Here is a 20797-nt window from a genome sequence, read left to right as displayed (position 1 = left end):
GTACAGCACAAAGAACTATATTCAATATCCTGTAATAAGCCAAAGTGGAAAAGAATATGAAGAAGCATGTATATATATATATCTGTACATTTGATTCACTTTGCTGTATCATGGAAATTAATACAACATTGTAAGTCAACTATACTTCAATAAGATAAATTTATGAGTTCTCTGGTGGTCTAGTGGTTAGGGATCCACCTGCCACTACTGCAGCTTAGGTCACTGCCGTGGTACATATTTGATCCCTGTCTCAGGAACTTCTGCATGCGTGGGTGTGGCCAAATAAATAAATAAATTTTTTTTTCTAATAAAAGAAAATGAGAACAGTAAGGCTAAGAACGGAGACGCTAAAATGAGCTCTTCAGAGACAGCAGGCTGGGCAGGTACAGAATCTATGTTTCACAAACCACTGGACTGATGGTCAAGAAGACCCATGCTCCTCAGAGTCTGATTCAGTAGGACTAGGAACCTGCACTTTTTTTTTTCCTTTTTGGTCTTTTTAGGGCCATACCCACAGCACATGTAAGTTCCCAGGCTAGGGGTTGAAATGGAGCTGCAGCTGCCAACATACACCACAGACATAGCAACGCAGGATCCGAGCCACATCTGCGACCTACACCACAGCTCAAGGCAGCACCAGATCCTCAGCCCACTGAGCGAGGCCAGGGATCGGATCTGTATCCTCATGGATACTAGCCAGGTTCGTAACCCGCTCAGCCACAATGGGAACTCCAGGAACCTGCATTTTTAACAGCTTCCTTTATGCCTGGGAATGACAGATTTGGGGAATTGATAATTTATGCAATAAATCATTCTGAATTGCTGAGTACTGGACAGGATACCAAGATTAGATGTTACTCCTATCCCTCTTCTTCCTCCCTTCCCTGGAACGTGTAGTATAGTAGTCATAGCATATTCACAGTGTGCTGTGTGACTAAAAAAGAGGAAGAGGGGATTTTGGCTTTGGGGGTATGAGAGAAAGCTTCACAAGAGAGATGACACCATTGTGTCTTTAAGATTGAATTTCCTTCTCAGAGAATGGGTTGGGAAGGTGACATTCCAAGAAGGAGAAATGGGATATCAAAGACTTTGGGTATGGATGTTCCAGAAAGACTGAATCATCTAATGTACCTGAAGGACAGAGGGCTTGGGAGATGGCACTGGAAAATGCCCACACTGTCTGAACTACTATTCATGAAAAATTGTTCCTCTTTCCTTACATGCTTCTGTGAAAAATTGCTCGCTACCTCCCGCAGAGTATTCCCCCCCCCAACTGCTCCTTTAGTTGGAATTTATTATTGTGTGTTGATACCATATCTACATTTTTGTAATTTAACAATATTCATTTCACTTCTGGATTCAATCAGACTGCTAAAGTTGGTGATATTATTAAAACTGAGAAAAGTTTGGAACAACATTCCACTTTCAAGAGAAAATAGTTCCTTCAGCTCTAGAGTTGGAAAATAAAAATACAGTGCCTTTACCAAAAACAGAGGTCGAATCTAAAGAGGAGAAGTCAGACCAAAGCAATACATTTTTTAACCTGGAAGAAGCTCAGTAATTATTATTTACAAAAAGCATGGCAGTACATGTAAAAATTTGTTCAGTGACTTACGATGATAATTAAAATCCTTGAGGAAGTGGCCAATCCTCTTATGACCATATAGAACAATGAAATGAAATACAACATCTTAAATGCTCATGCATGCCTTCAGATATATCTAGTCGGTGGCATTGTTTGTGTACAAGGTACACAAATTCAGGGTGTGTGTGTGTGTGATGAAACATTACAGCCATCACTTCTACATGAATGAGACCAACAAGCCCTATCCATGATAAGTCCCTTAGAACCAGTATTGATAGATGATGGTGATGAAAAATTGATGCTTCCTATTTGTGGCAGAATGTGTTTTCTAAAGATGGCTGCACCAATGTCTATCCCATTATACGTGCTCTTACAATACGAAGTTGACACTCCCCTATTCAGGGGTGTGGGTTTCCCTTCCCTAGAATACGGATGAGCCTGTGATTACAGAAGAAGGGATGCTATGTGACTTCCAAAACTAAATCAGAAAAAGTGACATAGCTTCTGCCTGCATCTCCCTCCTGGGGATGTCGGCCCTTGAAATTCTGACGCTATGCTATGAGGAAGCACAAAGGAGCCCATGCAAAGAGATCACACAGAAAGGCCTGTGTGAAGAGGAACCAAGGCCCAATCAACAGCCAACATCCACTCCCTGAAAAGTGAGTAAATGAGGCCTTCAGATGATTCTAAACCCCAGTCTTTGGGTATCCCACGGGGACCTCAGACATCATGGGACAGAGATGAACTGTCCCCAGGGTGCCCTGTCTATATTTATGACCTGCAGAATTTGTAAGCATAATAAAAATCATTTGATCTACATGATCATCTTTGAAAGTGGCTAAGAGATCACAGAACCCCTGGGACTAAAAAGGTGGAAATCCTTTAAGGTTCTCCATGATCTACACATCTGGAAAAATGTGAGGTTTGAGGAAATGGAGTCCAGTGAGTCACCGTGATGTAAGACAGGACCCCTAATTCAATTCACTGGGATGAGGGGGAGGCTGCTTATTCTTGAAAAGGACCTATGGCAATCCCTCAAGTAATGCCTACCTACTAAAAATCCTCTCCGACCCTTTCCCCAGAGAACACACAGACATTCCCAGGAGTAGCTGTGCAGTGGGGAAGGGCGATATTTAGAGTACCATTGGACACTGGCTCTCTGCTAACCCTAATCCCTGGGAATACTAAGTATGACTGTGCTCAGAGCATGAGTTCATGAGGTCAGGATAAAATGGAGTTTTCACCCAAGCTGGTGTCACATGAGCCCACGCACCCTGTTGCAGTGGAGATTCTGACTGTACAGACGCAATACTCATGCTGCACACTGGTCCTAATTCCTAATACCTTGACCCCCCTTATCCATGGAGAGAAGTCTATTATCACAGATGGCTAAAACCTCCTCCTCCTTCCCCATAGAGTAAACCAATTGCATATCTAGGGGATTGCTCCTCTCACTCCTGACTGAGTTACTCATAAACTCAGCAGCTTTCAGTGGCAGCCAGAGCAGGAAAACCTACTCCAGCTACTCGAAGCTACAGAAAGCTCTCTGGATTGACTTCTGTGGCCCAGGGCCTCTGATGGTCTCCAAGGAGTCTGTGCCAGACTGGAGAGACACGTGGAGCCTGTAGCGAGTTCTGATCGCCTAAATCAAACCCATGCTTTCTTTGACAAATAACTATACTCCTTTTGAGAAGCTCTTAGTTTATTACCAAATGCCTGGACCTGGGACATCAAGTCACCATGTTAACCACTGTTTGCCAGGCTATTCGAACCACTAAGACATAGAGGTGGGGTTTTCAGGGCTAAAGCAGGTGCTGTAGGCTAACAAGATTCGTAAGAAAGTGGCTCCATTCCCAGCGCACCTTCTCTTTTGTTCTGTGGCCTTCCCCAACTTCTCCTAATGTATGGTTGTTAATCTGGGCTTACTTTTCTCAAACTAAGACATCCATACCTCTGGAGTGCTCTGCAGTATGCTAGGGAGTGCCCGAGACCTATGACCAGTTTCCATGGATGAAAAAATTTGAGTTCAGTCAAGCAAAACTTTGAGATTGTTTACTTCTCTTGAAAGGAATGACACTAGAGGTACAGACCTCCATTGATTTATGGGCACTATATCAGAAAAAAAAAAAATACACTGCATTTCCAGTAAACTGATTAGCGTATATTAAAGCCTCAGAAACAGAACTCTGACTAGTATGTAAGAGCTAAAAGTTCTATTTCCCTTACACCCTTTCTCAGGAAGCTGCTTGAGGATGTCCTCCCCAAAGCAAAGGTATAAAGAGGAAGGCATGGGGTCAAGGAAACAGAGTGTGTAACAGTGGAGACGGAGGCAGATCTAAGGTGTAATCAGTGTGGTTGGGGGCACTAGGTGGAAGAAGTTCAGGAAGGGAAAGTATTTTTCAAAGAGAAACGAATGCAACAAAACAGTTACTTATTATGAGTAGCTATATGAAAAACAGTGTACTACAAAGGACTTCTACAATTCTGTTGAGAGAATTTTGGAAAAGTAAGAGAAAGGTACATAAGGAAGTGAGAAAATATTGAGGGGATGATTATCAGCTCAAGGAAAATGAAAAAGTTGTAAAATAAAAAGGAAAATGAATACATAGTTAAAATAAGTTAAGCACTCAATGTTAATTTAGCCCCAAATTATGATATTTAAAGGATGAAGGGAGGAAAAATGAGACGGAATGGGATAGTGTAAGAAAGCTAACTCAGGAGTTCCTGTTGTGGCACAGTGGAAACAAATCCGACTAGGAACCATGAGGTTGAGGGTTCGATCCCTGGCCTCGCTCAGTGGGTTAAGGATCCGGTGTTGCTGTGAGCTGTGATGTAGGTCACAGACGTGGCTTGGATCTGGTGCGTCTGTGGCTGTGGCTGTGGTGTAGGCTGGCGGCTACAACTCCGATTAGAACCCTAGCCTGGGAACCTCCCTGTGCCGTAGGTGCAGCCCTAAAAAGACAAAAAAAAAAAAAAGACAAAAAAGAAAGAAAGAAAAGAAAGCTAGCTCCTCAGATTCCACCATAAGCAGGCAAGTGTGTCTGAAATACACACACCAGAGAGCCTATTGTTTAGAAACATGGAGGTAAATAAATACTAGGAAAAACAAAAATTTACTGGCAGAGAATTACATCAAAGTATTCTCTTGAAGTATATTTTAACTTTTCCTATATTTGCAGTAATTTCCTCATTCCTTGTTTCTAATTTTGTGTTTTTGAAGAATGTTTCTTTGGTATCTAAACTTACTGAAGATTCATATCTGTACTTAATCTTTCCGGAAAAAAAAATCTGCCTTTCTTGAAAATGCTCAACATATCTCCAATGGGAATTTTGAAGCTCTGCAAACTTTTAATGCCATACATTTGTGTTCTTAATTTTCCACCCAGTGGCTCTGCAAAATCAAGCAAGTCTCAGTTGAAAAACACTGAAGGGCAAGGTGTTTATCAACCAAAAGATAACACTCCATACTTCACATGGGCCTGGGAGATCAAACTGGATGAAAGAAAGATCAACAGATGGAAGAAGTTGATGCAACCACACATCCAAGTAGTAAATGCACCACCCCTCACTCCAAGAACTGTGTGAAGTCCTCCAACAACTGCACCAGAGGGTAAGCTCCCACCTGGCAGAGATCTCCGCCACCACTGCATCCCCGAACCTACAACAGTGCCTGCCATATGTAGAGCCTCCATATACATCTGGTGAACTAATGATTCTACAGATATTTTAAAATAATGCAAAAAATAAAAATAAATAAAATAAAATAATGCAGCCTCCAGAAGATTTGTGCAAGTAGATATTTTCCCACCAGCTGTGAAGATTAAGGGATGAAGAGCTGGAAAGAGAGATACCAGAAACTATGCTGTTGCTTCAATATGACAAAGTTTGTGACGAAGTTCTTAAACTCTTCCCTCATGCGTGAAATTTTCCTTATTTGATTACAAATGAAATGCCAGTAATTACAAATGAAATGCCAAGGTTTATTTATTCCATGAGTATTCATCAATTATACCTTCTTGGAGCATATTTATCCATAGATTATCTAGCACATAAACATACCTTATATATGTCAATAATCCTCAGTCTGTGCAGAAACTGAGGATGAAGAGATTGAGTGACAGGGGCGAGGCACCTGACTACATCCAGATCTAGGTACCTTGATTTGAATACCATAGCCTTTTCCATTATACCAGGCAGCTTTCTAAAGGTCAGCTAGGAGTGCAGCTCTGCGCTGAACACGGTCAGGGAAACCTGAGATAGTTCCAGAAACTGAGACCGTAGCAGACGCTTTCCCTTCCTTCAATAGTGTGGTGACGTAAATTGGTATGAATGAGTTGGGTATAAAAGTACGACACGCTATGGTTTTCTCAAGTAGGTAGCTTCTTCTTCAAGACACTGATCCTCCCAGTTGTATTATCTAGACTTTTCCCACGTGTGCCACAGAGCATGCATTTATTTGTTTGTTGTTTGTTTATGGCCACGCCCATGGTATGTGGAAGTTCCTGGGCCAGGGTTCCAACCCGTGCCACAGCAGTGACCCCAAGCCACAGCAGTGAAAATGTAGAATCCTTAACTCTCTGAGCCACCACGGAACTCCCCAGACTATTTATTTTAAAGTAACTTGTCTGAGATTTCTCTCGTTACAGAAATATTTTATCAGCTATCTGGGCACCCCTTAGCCCAGTCAAGTTGACACAGAAAATTAACCATCACACCTAGTCTTCTACTGAAGAGATGTTCATTTATTGCTAAGAGCTCTTCACATAATGAGTTTTTTTTTTCTTCTTTTTATGGCTGCACTGGCGGCATATGGATGTTCCCTGGCTAGGGGTTGAATTAGAGCTGCAGCTGCAGCCTATGCCACAGCCAAGGCAACACTGGATCTAAGACTCATCTGCAACCTACTCCACAGCTTGTGGCAACATGGGATCCTTAACCCCCTGAGCAAGGCTAGTGATTGAACCTGCATCCTCACAGAGACAACATCAGGTCCTTAACCCACTAAGCCACAATGGGAACTCCTGCATAATGAGTTTTGAATCATTTCTCTACCATGGTGCAAATATTCTCCCAAATTTGTCATTTTTCTTTCAATTTTAATGTTTTTTAATGTTAATTTTTTATTATATCATCAAAAAAATCAGTTGTTCTTTTATAATTTTTGCTCCTACTACCATGCTTAGAAAGGCTTTGTCCACTGCTCAAATCATGTAAATATTTATCTATATTTTTAGTACTTTCATAGTTTATTTTTTGTATATTAAAAACTTATTTCATCATGGGAGTTCCCACTGTGGTGCAGTGGGTTAATGATCTGGCTTGTCTCTGTGGAGGCACCGGTTTGATCTTCAGCCCGGCACAGTGGGTTAAGGATCCAGTGTTGCTGCAGCTGTGGCACAGGCTGCAACTCTGGCTTGGATCTGATTCCCAGCCCAAGAATTTCCACATAGTGCAGCTGAAAAAAAAATTATTCCATTCAAATAAAATTAAAATAAAATTTTAATTTTATTTTAATTACATCTATATTTTATTATTATCAAATATTTTCTAAATAATTTTTGGGTGTTTTGTGACTACATTTTATTTGGAAAACTAGCATTTAAAAATACATATTTTTCCAAATAATAGGGAAGTTTTACCCTCTTTACAAGTTATCTGGAAGGCCAAATTTGCAAAGTAAATCTCCCATCAATATTATTTTTTGGTTAAAAAATATTGTAAAGTATTTCAGCTTTACTGAAATATAATTGACATATAACTCAATTCACCCCTTTAAAGTGTATAATTTGACAGTTTAAAGTAGACTCATGGGGGCATTCAACCACAGTTAATTCTAGAATGTTTTTACCCCCCCCCCAAGAAGATACTCTATAGCTAACTTTTAGCTATAATTCCCAATCCTATAGTTCTCCCTATACTGAATATTTCATGTCAATGGCCTTGTATAATATGTAATCTTCTGTGGCTGACTTCTCACACTTAGCATCTTTTCAAAGTTTCTTCATGTTGTAGCATATAGCAGCATTTCATTCCTTCTTATAGCCAAATAAAGTCTTTGTATGGCTACAGCCCATTTTATTTGTCATCAGTTGAATAGACATTTATTTCCACTGTTGGCCATTATGAACAACACTACTATGAATAAGTAGTAGAATAAGTCATGTAAAAGTTTTCATTTCTCTTGGGTATCTATCCAGGAATGGAGTTGCTGGGTCAGGTGGTAATTCTGTTTAATTTTTTTGAGGAATTGTCGATTGTTTTCCAAAGTGGCTGCATATCTTTTTCATTCTTACCAACAACATACGAGGGCTCTAATTTCTCCATACACTCATCAAAACTTGTTACTGTCTTGTATTTTGTAATAGTCATCTAGTGGGTTGAAGGTGGTATCTTACTGTGGTTTTGACTTGCATTTCCCTAATGACTAATGATGTTGAATATATTTTCATGTGCTTATTGCCCATTTGTATACATTCCTTGGAAAAATATCTGTTCCTAACTTTTGCCTATTTATAAACTGGATTATTTATCTTTTTGTCATTGTTATTGAGTTGTAAATCTTCTTTATGGATCCTGGATATTTAACCCATATCAGATATGTGATATACAAATATTCCCTCTCATTCTGATTGTCTTTTTACCTTCTTGATGATATCCTTCAAAACACAAATGTTTTTAATTTTCATTATGTCTAATCACCTATTCTTCCTTCAGGTGCTTGTGCTTTTTATGGCATGTTTAAGAAACTGCGCCTAATTCAAAGTCATAAAGATTTACACCTATGTTTTCTTCTAACAGCTTTAGTTTTAGCTCTTACATTTAGGTTTCTCATCAACCTGAATGAATTTTTGTATAGGGTGTAAAGCAGATATCCAACTTAACTCCTTTGCATGTGGTTAAACAGTTGTTCCAGCACCACTGGTTGAAAAGACTTTTTTTTTTTTCCTTTTGAATGTTCTTGACCGCCTTATCAAAAATCAATTCCTTTTAAATGTATGCACTGATTCTGGACTCTCATCTCTATTCCATAGATTTGGAATCTGTTCCACAGATTTTCTATCCTTGTGCCAGTAACACACAGTCATGAATTCAGGAGATTTCTAATAAGTTTTAAAATTGGAAAGTTGAATCTTCCAACTTTGTTTTCCTTTTTCAAGATTGTTTTGGGTCCCGCACACTTTCATCGGAATTTTAAGATCATCTTGTCAATTTCAGAAAAAGAAAATCCAGCTGAGTTTTTAGTAGGGCCTATAATGAATCTGTAAGTCAATCTGTACTAAAATAAATTGTTTGTACATAACCTTCATTCATTTTCCCATTATGTCATATACATCATTCTCTTAATGATCTGTAGCATTTCATAAATGCTGGATAATCCTTTACTGATTACTTGTTTTGACACTATCTTCTACTGGTCTGTGCCTTATATTTGTTTATAATAATTTTAGTCATATGGAAATTATTGTTTTAATGTGCTCAAATGTGTCAATCTTCTCCTACTTTATTTTGCTTCTTATGGCCACACCCCTGGTATATGGAGGTTCCCAGGCTAGGGGTGCAATCGGAGCTACAGCTGCTGGCCTATGCCACAGCCACAGCAATGTGGGATCCAAGCCCCATCTGTAACCTACACTACAGCTTACAGCAACACCAGATTCTTAACCCACTGAGTGAAGCCAGGGATCAAATTGGCAGCCTCATGGTTCCTAGTTGCATTCGTTTGCACTGTGCCACGACAGGAACACCTTCTCCTTTTATGATTTGTTCTTTAAACCTCGCTTAAGAAAATATTTCTTAGACCTATGTCATAAAAATATTTTCCTATTCTATCTCCTGAAAGTTTTATGGTTTTCTTTTCACATTTAGGTTTTATTCCATTTGGGATTTGTTGTTACGGATGTGAAGGATGTGTCAAACTTTACTTCTTTTTAATGTAGAGGTAACTGTTCAAGCATCATTTATTCATAAGCTCATTCTTTCCCTGACAGATTTCCCACACCTTCTATGTCTCTCTGTAAAATTTAATCATTTCTAGTTTAATTTCACTAAGATATAATCTTTTTCTTTTTCTTTTTCTTTTTTTTTTTTTTTTTTGGTCTTTTTAGGGCCACGCCCATGGCATATGCAGATTCTCAGGCAAGGGGCCCAATGGGAGCCACAGCCACTGGCCTACACCACAGCGGACAGCAGCACCAGACCCGAGCTGCATCCATGACCTATGCTGCAGCTTGCCACAACACCAGATCCTTTAACCCACTGAGTGAGGCCAGGGATTGAACCTGCATCCTCATGAATACTAGTCAGGTTCTTAAGCTGCTGAGCTACAATGAGAACTCCATATATAATCTTCATTATTTCATTCTTTTGAAATTTGTTGAGGCTTATTTTATGGCCCATAATATCATCAGTTTTGGGAAATGCAACATGGGCACTTGAAATAACCTGTACCCAGCTGCTACCATATATGCTATTTTATATATATATCAATGGGGTCAGTTGTTAAATGTGTTATTCAAATCTGCTGGCTATGTATTGATATTACTTTTGTCTGATTATTTATCAGTTAGAGAAGTCTGTTAAAATCTCTTATCACATGATTGCAGTACACTATAAATGTATTATAATTCATTTAGTTAAAAAAAACTCCCATCACAATAGACTTGTACATTTCCCTTGAGATATTTCTATATATTTCTGCTTTGTTTGTTTTTATGCATTTCAAGATTTTATGTACATCACAATATACAATCATTATATTTTGTTGAATTGTTTAAAAATTATTTCTAATGTTTTTGTTGAATTAACTTCTATAATTTTATAACTTTTACAATTGTGAAATTCCCTTTTTATCTCTAGTAACATATTTTTTCTTCAAAGTCTGCTGTGTTTCAGATAACACAAGTACTCCAGTTTGTCTTTCTTTATTTTTGGGGGGATAGTATTTGTATGATGTATATTTTCCAGTCTGTGATCTCTGCCTTTTAACTGAAAGAGTTAATTCATTTATATTTAATATAATTATAAACTTACATTTAAATTTACCATCTAATTATTTTTTAAATTTTATTCTGTCTACCTTCTCTCTCTCTCTATTTTTTTCCAGCTGTCCTGCACATAAGGGCATATGGAGTTCCCAGACCATGGATCGAATCCAAGTCAGAGTTGCAACCTATGCCACAGCTACAGCAATGCTGGACCCTTAACCTACTCTGCTGGGCCAGGGATTGAACTCTCATCCCTGCTGCTGTAGAGACAGCATTGATCCTGTTGAGCTATGGCAGCAACTCCTTCTTCTCTCTTTTATTGCATTCATTTAAACTGTTTGCTTTATATAATTTCATTTTCCCCATTTATTAGCTTGTTGGTTATACACTTTTTTTTTTTTTTGCCACACCAACAGCATATGGAAGTTCCTGGGCCATGGATTGAATCCAAGCCACACCTGCAACCTACACCACAGCTGCAGTAGTGCCCAATCCTTAACCCACTGGGCCGGGCCAGGGGTTGAACACCCCGCTCCCCCCACCCCCCAACCAGAGAGACAGCGATGGATCCTTAACCTGCTGAGCCACCATGGGAACTCCATTTATACACTGTTTTTTTAACTGAATAAATTCTTGAATTCCAACACAGAACTACTAAATCAGAAACTGAGGTGGAATTTCTGATTTAGTGGGTACAGGATGGGATTTAAGAATGGGCATTTCCAATGAGTTCATAGATGTGCTGATGCTTCTCATCCACTGACCACACTTTGAGAACCAATGGTTTGGAGGAAGAAATTGACTAGATATAGATTAGTAAAGAGATACTGTAACAATCAAAGCAAATGATAATGTCTAGGACAGTGGTAGTGAAAATTGAAAAAGTAGTAATACCAGAGAATAATAATACCATTGATAGAAACAAAAGATCCCAGAAAAGAAGTTTTAGAGATAAAGATGATTTTTCTCTTGCCATTTTTAATCCTTGTTAATAGAGAAAACACAAGGCACTTAGAATAGAATATTTAACTCTCATTAAACAGTATTATCTGGTTTGCTATTCTTTAGAACTATTTTAAAATAAAGTTGTGCCAATGAAGACAATTATATAAATACATCTATTACGCAGAAAAAACTGGATTAAACTTCTAGGATTTAGATTTTAATTTCCTAAGATTTAATTTCCTCTAATGAGATATAACATCAATATACGTTGCTTCAAATCTGTTAGATCATAACTAGTAAACTAGACATTGGATAAGGTTTCAAAGTTTTTTTAGTCTACTGCATCAGTTAGATGAATGGCACAGAAGAATTAGAATGGATATTTCTTCACACGTGCTTCAGTATACGGAGACTTTCTAATGACCCGATCTGCTGGATTCTGCTACACGACCAAGCAAATAAATGAAATAAATCTGCTTGTACTAGTTTATTTACAAAAATGGTCATAAATTTAAATAATGTAATAAACACATGGTTTTTGATTTTATAAGATGAGTTATTTTATTTTTGCTTTTTAGGGCCGCACTCGCGGCATATGGAGGTTCCCAGGCCAGGGGTCGAATAGGAGCTACAGCTGCTGGCCTACACCACAGCCACAGAAACATGGGATCCGAGCCGCATCTGCAGCCTATACCACAGTTCGTGGCAATGCCGGATTCTTACCCTACTGAGTGAGGACAGGGATTAAACCCGCAACCTCATGGTTCCTAGTTGGATTTGTTTCTGCTATGCCACGATGAGAACTCTAAGACTAGTTATTTTAAAAGAGGCTATTACTACAATTCAGAAGTACAAAATTTTACACATTGGGTTATGTGCCCTAGAGAATACCAAAGGCACAGCATGAGGCATGGTTAGAAACATATGTAAGATAAAAAACCATTCTGTTCAGTATTTTACTGTGAGTACTTATAGTAATTATAAACACACTGTTTAGGAACTCAACTGAATATGAAATTCCACTAAAGAATGAAAAAAAAGTTTTTAACCCAAGGTAAATAAAACTTGACATCTCATTCATAAATGAGTACCAAAAACATTGTGGGTGAACAAAATCGACAACTTATAAAAAAAAAAGCTTTACAATTCTGAGGCAAGTTTGTGATAAAACATACGTATTTTTTCCCCGACTGTAACTAAAATATATTGTAACAATACAATTGTAAAAGTAAAAAAGTTTCTGATTAGTGTTTGAGATACATAATTTTGGGGGTTCTTACAAATAAATGAGATATTCATAAATAGCATCCATGGAGTTTCTGTTGCGGCTCAGCAGGTTAAGAAGCCAAGAGAGTGTCTATGCGGATGAGGGCTCAATCCCTGGACTTGCTCAGTGGGTTAAGGATCCAGTGTTGCCGCAAGCTGAGGCGTAGGTCACAAATGTGGTTTGGATCCCAAGTTGCCATGGCTGTGGTGCAGGCCTGCAGCTGCAGCTCTGATTCAACCCCTAGCTGGGTAACTTCCATATGCTGCAGGTACAGCCTTAAAAAGAAAAGAAAAACAGCATCCACAAACGGATGTCAGAGATGGACTGCACAAGTATTCTCAGACTGGAAGATCCTAACAGCCTGCAGATTAGAGTGTTTCTAAAGAGCTGTAATACAGGTGGATATTATCTGACCAAGTTTTAAAATATCTAATCACAATAGTCACCTACTCAAAAGCCCTCTTTGTCTTCTATATTCATTTCCTATTGCTTCTGTAACATAAATTTCATGGCTTAAAATAACACAAATTTATTATCTTATAATTCTGGAGGTCAGAATGCCCAAACAGGTCTCACTGAGCTAAAATCCAGACACTAGCTGGGCTGCATTTCTTTCTGGAGGCTCTAAGGGAGAATCCATTTTCTTCTTGCCTTTTCCCACTTCGTGGAAAATTCTGCACTCTTTGAATCATGGCCTCCTGTATTCACAGCTGTCAACAGTCAGTTGAGTCCTTCCCAAATTGCATCACTCTGATCTCTTCTTTCACATTTAAGGACCCTTGTGATTATACTCAGCCCAGAAGGGTAATCTCTCTATTTTAAGGTGAGCTGATTAGCAACCTTAAGTCCACCTGCAACCTAATTTGCTTCTGCTGTGTAACATAAGATACACACAGGTTCTGGGGATTAGGATGTAGACCCCTTTGGCAGGGGCATCATTCTTCCCACCAAGGCTTTCCAGTGTCCACCAAACCCATCCTATCTGTCAAGAACCTGGACATTATCCACGCCGATTTACTCTCCTGCCCTACCCCCAGGGCTCCACTCTTTGTCCACTGTGTTCCAGCCACACCAGTCTATCTGCTGATCCCCCAACATGCCGCATACTCCACAGCTCCACAACTTTCTCCTGGCCTCTTCTTTTCCTTGATGTTCTCCTCATTCCTTCTCGCCTTTCCTCCCAAGATGAAAATTCTATTCATTCTCAAAATTCATTCATTCTCCAGAAAGCCTTTCCCCTAGCCATTCCACTGTAGGTGTTCAAGTCATATATTGTTGGTACCTCCCTGTAGAACTTGGTGTTTTGCCTTGATAGTTATTTGTGGTGGTTTTTGTTTGTTTGTTTGTTTGTTTTGGTCTTTTTGCTTTTCTAGGGCCGCTCCCGCGGCATATGGAGATTCCCCGGCTAGGGGTCTAATCAGAGCTGTAGCCGCTGGCCCACACCAGAGCCACAGCAACTTGGGATCTGAGCCGCATCTGTGACCTACACCACAGCTCACAGCAACGCCAGATCCTTAACCCACTGAGCAAGGCCAGGGATCGAACCTGCAACCTCATGGTTCCTAGTCAGATTCGTTAACTACTGCACCATGACGGGAACTCCAGTTATTTGTATTCTTATCTCTTCTGCCAGATAAGGATCACCTCGAGTGGCGGAAACACAAGGATTCATCTTCACTTGTGTGTCAGGTAGACCTATCTAAACCTGAACCCCCGCTTTTCAGGCACACTCCTAAGTTACTTCTCCTCCAGTTTTCTTAATAAAATCATTCCCCTTCACCCAGCTGTGCTTGCCACAAACCTTGGAGCCATCCTCGATTCTTTCCCTCATTCCTCACATCCAATCTACCAGGGGACTTAATCAGCGCTACCCTGGATCTAAGTCACCATTACTTGGACTCCTTGTTTCCAATCTTGCCTCTGGTCATCTCACCCTGCACAAGTGAACATCCCTGGATGCTCACACACACAAATCCCATTTTCATCTCTGTGGCCAGAGGGATTGTTTACTTTTTTTTTTTTTTTTGGTCTTTTTTTAGGGCCACACCCTAGCCACGGCAATGCGGGATCCGAGCCCCATCTGTAACCTACACCACAGCTCACGGAAATGCCGGATCCTTAACCCACTGAACAGGGCCAGGGATCGAACCCCTGTCCTCATGGATGCTAGTCGGGTTCGTTACCACTGAGCCACAATGAGAACTTCATTTTTTAAAAGTCCAAGTCTGATTATATCTCAGACTTGCTTAATGTCAGATAGCTTACCATCATGCTTATCCTAGAATCCAAGGTCCTTATAATGTTCAATAAGGCCCTAGCCTCATCTCCCATTTTTCTCTGCCTGCTTCATCCTCAGGGATTCTCACACAGGCCTGGCTGTCACTTGCCTCAGGGCCTTTGCACTTGCTGTTTCCTCAGCCTGTGGAACACTTTTTCTCTGGGTAGCTGTGTGGTTTATTCCTCTGTGTCCCTTAGACCACTGATCATCCTCTCATGTTCTCTGGGTCTCTGTAGAAACATCACTTCATCACTACCTTCCCTGACCATCCTATGCAAAAGAGCAGCCCTTCATTCCTTCTGTTACTGTCTATACCTTCACTCTGTTTGAATTTTCTATACACATCTATCACTATATGACACTACATTGTAAGACTATTTCTTGTCTCTCTCCATCAAAATGTAAGCTCCATGAGGGCAGAGAATTTGTTTTGATCTCTAGATCCAACACACATAACACAAAGTAGGCATTTAATAAATATCTGGTAAATGACTGAACTCATCTGTGTATGTTCTCCTGTTTCTTTTTCTTTTTTCTTTCTTTCTTTTTTTTTTGGTCTTTTTGCCTTTTCTAGGGCCGCTCCTATGGCATATGGAGGTTCCCAGGCTAGGGGTCCAATCAGAGCTGTAGCTGCTGTCCTACACCAGAGCCACAGCAATGTGGGATCTGAGCCACGTCTGTGACCTACACCGCAGCTCACGGCAATGCCAGATCCTTAACCCACTGAGCAAGACCAGGGATCAAACCCGCAACCTCATGGTACCTAGTTGGATTCATTAACCACCGTGCCACGATGGGAACTCCTGTCCTCCTGCTTCTTAACCAGTTCTTTGGTCAGAATAGATGCTGAAAAAGTATCAGAAGAACTGAATTTTATGCACATCCTCCAAATTACTTCATATTATCACCAGAGGGAAAAATAACCACAGTAAGCCAATTTTCCATGGAGAAATAAAGATTGCAGAAAAGTTGTCACAATTCAGATTAGCCTTTGATTACTTAATTTTGATATGCTGGATCTCCCTAGAGCACAAAGTACATCACACTGAATAGTTAATGTTCAAGAATGGAGTTCAGAAATTAATCTCAATTAATCTACACAGGGAATGTCTGAATGTCTGTGTGTCAGGGGGTGGGGGGCCCCCCCTACACTTATATAAATGTGAAGGATACCAAGACAGTGACTAGGCCACAAAAATACCCTGTGGTAGTTACATCCAATTTCAAGGGATACATTTAAATCCTGAAGCCGTTTCCTGTTCTTGCCTAAGTTTTTCTGCTCTTTAATGCATTTCTCTTAGTTTTATAGCAGTACTGGTTTCTTAAAAACAAACTCTTGTCCTCCGTTTCCAGGTTTTTCATATCAGAGAAAAAAAAATCAAAACAAAAATAAAACATACAGCTTCTAACCACCTACTCTTTCTTGTTCCATATACAAGAGGCAGGTTTTAAAAATTCATCTTTTCTTTGCCATCCAATGTATACAACAAGGCAAAGAGCAAATGCCTGGAACTGCATAAGTTCATTTCATTTACATTAAACCAATTTTAAATGTTTGGAACTGCATGAGTTCATTTCATTTGCATTAAACAAATTTTAAATGATTCTCTTCTTTCAGAATTGCTTTGAGGAGTTCCCGTCATGGCTCAGAGGTTAACGAATTTGACTAGGAACCATGAGGTTGTGGGTTCGATCCCTGGCCTTGCTCAGTGGGTTAAGGATCGAGCATTGCCATGATCTATGCTGTAGGTTGTAGACTCGGCTCAGATCCCGCGTTGCTGTGGCTCTGGCGTAGGCCGGCAGCTACAGCTCTAATTAGACCCCTAGCCTGGGAACCTCCATATGCCACGGGAGTGGGCCTAGAAAAGGCAAAAAGACAAAAAAAAAAAAAAAAAATTGCTTTGAGTCCCTACTTTGAGTTCCCTCTGTTTAGGAGCATCAGAAACATCATTTAACCTAAACAAACAAATATTAATCACAATGAATCCTTTGGGTTCTTATTTCACTTTTCTTGCACACAGATGAGTACATTTTCTAAGCCAGTGGGTTTTGTTTTTTTTTTTTTTAACTGTTTCTACAGATTAGAATCACTTGCAGAGCTTTTTAAAAAAAAACACCAATGACGCCTAGGACTCACCCAAAACCAAATGTGAATTTCCTAAGCCTGGACCCAGGCATGAGAATTTCCTTTTAAAGTTCCCTCAGTCATTCGAATGTATGGCCATGGTTGGGAACCAAAACTCTTAGCACATAAAACTGTGAGTTACAAAGAGAGAATGCAGTGATGAGAATAGTAGCCAGAGGAAGCTGACTCCAAATTTAGATTTTGCTGTGGTCAATTCAAAGAACAGATCCTTGCCCTGTAGATAATTAGGACTTGATAATGAGGATAATTGACTTCAGTACTTTATTACATGACTGGATACAGTGACTGCTTTAGAAACAAGAATCTGATTCAAAACATAGATAAGTTGAATAGCACTTAAAGATATTTTAAAGAAACTCTTAGCCAAAGATCAAATTTATTCACACTATCTTCTTTAGGTATAAGAAGTTATATGTTTGCAATATCCTTTCCCCTTCCCTGCTTTTTAATGGAACTACTGCAGCAAACCCAAGGGAGGAGAGAAAGTTCTTGTTCTCTTTTTCTAAGAAGGGGTTTCTCATATGGCTTCTTGTGGGAGTGGGACATGAAGAAATGAAGGGTGAAGGTAATTAGGATCCATGATACTAGGGAATCTAGACGTTGTACAAAAGGAGTGGGTAGGGGACTCAAGCTTTCAATAAAGAGATAAGGTCTAGGTAGCCAAGATGCAACAGCAGTGGGCAATGGGTTTCCCCTACTTGCAAGCACACTGTGGAAACATTCTGCTTAGGTATGGGACTCTGGTACAATATTTTGGTTACGCTGAATTTTTCCATCACTAATTGCTTACAAGAATTTCCAAATTGAGTACTTAATTGCTCAAAAGTGGAAAGGTGACTGCAAAAGAATACACTTATGTTCTATAAACGCTACAAGGCAATCATAATTTGGATAAAGAGACACACTGCTTTGGCTGAGGAAATCTTGAATAAATTGAGTATGCTGTTCGTCATTTTCTGTAACATTAACGTAGCTTTCTCCAGTTCTGTCATTTCGTGAATATTTTACTTTATAAAATCTTATTTTGTCCAGATACATCTTCAAAATGATTGGTGCCAGGATCCAAATTGGCACTAGAAGAAAACTAATAATTTGCAACAAAAAGAGAGAGAGATCAAATCCCAGGATTACATAAAGCATTACCACTTCTTACAAGTGATTTAAAAGTCTATGTCCTAATGATCCCAATTTACATTTTTGCCAGCTTCTTAAAAATTGCCTGGGAATTGCAAAGCAGTTTTTATGTAGTAAATTCTATCTTCTCAATGTCTTGACTAGGTATTAGCCACTTACTGACACATGTTTATGTACCTTATTAGCACCTGAACCAACTAATTAAACTAATTAGTAATGTTTCACCAATTATAACGCCACTCTCTAAATGATTAACTACCATATATTTTAAATCACTATTTAAATCACTATTACTGCTTGGCACCTTTCTTTTATACTAATGGCTTAATCTTGAAAAAAGGTGATGTTTCTAAAACCTTGTAATTTATCTTGAAATTCCTGAGCATTGAACAGATTTTGTTAACAACATTCGAGACATTATTGCTGCTTCTTCAAGACTTTGAACATTATCTAAATTCTGTATTTCTATATTACCTGCTTATAAGCTGTCTTTATTTTTAAGGTGAATGACTATTCCTTTGTCATCTTTTTAAAGAAAAGTCATTTTGTTTAAAGGAATTAGCTTTTTAAAAGTTCCCAATTCAAGAATTTACTGTTTAGGAGACAAGACCAGGAGTTTTACTTTTAAAACACTGATACAGAATTTTTTCTTTTGAATGATTATAATTATATCCCGTCACATTTAACAGAAAGTTTTCCTAGGTACAAAAGACTAATTAATCCCCTTTCAGATTGTTTTCTTGCTTGATCTTCAACCCGTGCTCTCACAAAGAGGGAAAATGTCAGTAACTTTAAAGACCAAGTCAGTAACTTTTAAGAGCAAAAAAGACCAAGAGAGGGGGAGAAAAAGAGAGGAAAAAAAAGAAAGGAAATCTTTCTTGCAAAACCAGGAGGAGTACTACAAAGCTCAATTAGTTCACAGACTGAGGACATTGCTTTTTATAAGTTTCTTCTCCACTGGGAACAGTTTTCTGAGTCTCCCTCTCTCTGCTCTCCATCCCCGGAGTCCTAACCAGGTTTTTCCTTTTTCGCTTGTGAGAACGAAAAAGTTACCAAGGAAGGAATATTCGGTACATTTCACGGAGGGTTTTCTATTTTCAGTAAGTTTTACCGTTCCGCAGATGGCTCCCAACTGTCCCTAGACGCACAGAGTCACTAGGCTCCCTCTAGAGAATCTATTTCATGAAAACTAGGAGTCCGCTGTACCCGCCCTAAGTGAAGCCATAAAGAATTTCGCATTAGATTCCACTTCGTGTGTCGACCCACGAAAGCCCATCTTTGGACCCCAAGTTAAAAACGCCTGGCTAGAGTCAAAAGGCAAGGAAACCTCTAACATCTTTCAAGGGGCTAAAAGACCCCCTAGACGTTCTAAGGCGAATTCTAGACTCGGCCAGTGGAAGCTCGGACCTTGACCATGCGCCGGGAGTAGGTACCTACGCACTGGCTTTAATCGGAGGGAAAGTTAACTTTCGGCTCCTTGCATTTCTCCGAAGCCTGTCCTGCAGGCGCCGAACCTAAGCTGGGCCAAGGCCTCAGAATCTGAGACCAGGCAAGACAGGTGTGTAAAGAAAGCCTCGGAGCACCAAGGGTCGCCGCACGCACACAAACCCTCCTGAAGGACCGGAAGCCCTGGGGGGGGGGGGGGAGGCTCTCCAACGTACTTACTCTTTGAGGTATAGCCTGCGGCGCTTTGTCGCCGGCTGGTAACGCCAGCACACTGCGAGCCACCTCGCTCAGGGTTTAACACTGAAGCTCCCCCAAACCTCAAGATCTCCGTAGGAGCGAGGCATTTCTCGCCGGGCGTCCTTACCTTGGGGTTGGTCAGGAGCTGGTGCTCGTCGCTGTGCAGTAGCGCCCTGGAGTTAGACTCGGAGTTGTTCACGTAGACCTGGACGCACGGGTACTGCGAGGTGCCCCTGCAGTCGGCGCCACAGGTGAAGGTGCACTCGAACACCTCGCCGATCTGCTGCACCGACAGCACCGTGCAGTTGGCCGCCGTGGCTTGCAGATCCTGCAGCGCGGGACTGAGCCAGCAGAAGCCGAAGATAAAGAGCGACACGACGCCGGAGATGATGAGAAACAAGCCGAGCCGGATGCTCTTGTCCTCGGCTTCCGTGTACTCGTAAGCCACCCGGAGCTTCGCCATCGCCCCCCACTCCCGGCGGCGGGCACGCTCCCCCCGCCCCCTCCCGCCCCCGGCTCCGAGCCTGACTGCCTCTGGCGGGAGGAGCTGCCGCCGCGCGACAGCAGGGGAGTGGGCGGCCAGGGGGAGCGCGCGAGAACAAAGGGGCTGAGACCGGCGACGCCCCCGGCGGCGGCAGCGCCCCCCACCCCCCCACCCCGCCGCCGCCCGGGCCCGGGAGGCTCGCGGTGCGGTCGCGGCTTCAGAGCCTCCTGCACCCTCGGGCGCCAGGAGCGCACGGGCGGCTCCTGCCTCCAGCGCCCCCTGCCAGCCTCC

The 20797-nt window shown here is 40.8% G+C and overlaps 1 protein-coding gene across 1 annotated transcript in view; it reads right to left on the bottom strand.

Moving 5' to 3' along the window:
* The window catches only part of KCNMB4 (potassium calcium-activated channel subfamily M regulatory beta subunit 4), a 73260-nt gene extending 52463 nt beyond the window's left edge, over positions 1-20797 (bottom strand). The window contains exon 1 of the mRNA XM_021091986.2: positions 20150-20797. Coding sequence (XP_020947645.2) covers positions 20150-20485 — 336 coding nt within the window. The 5' untranslated portion in view covers positions 20486-20797. The remainder of the gene's footprint in view (positions 1-20149) is intronic.

The sequence above is a fragment of the Sus scrofa genome, chromosome 5 (genome assembly GCF_054392235.1).
Source record: "Sus scrofa isolate SSC_HxYL_T2T_F1_AM1 chromosome 5, Sscrofa_HxYL_maternal_Yorkshire_Landrace_v2.0, whole genome shotgun sequence".
Taxonomy (NCBI): Eukaryota; Metazoa; Chordata; class Mammalia; order Artiodactyla; family Suidae; genus Sus; species Sus scrofa.
The sequence above is the reverse complement of the archived record's forward strand: the minus strand, read 5'-3'. Positions and strand labels throughout refer to the sequence as shown.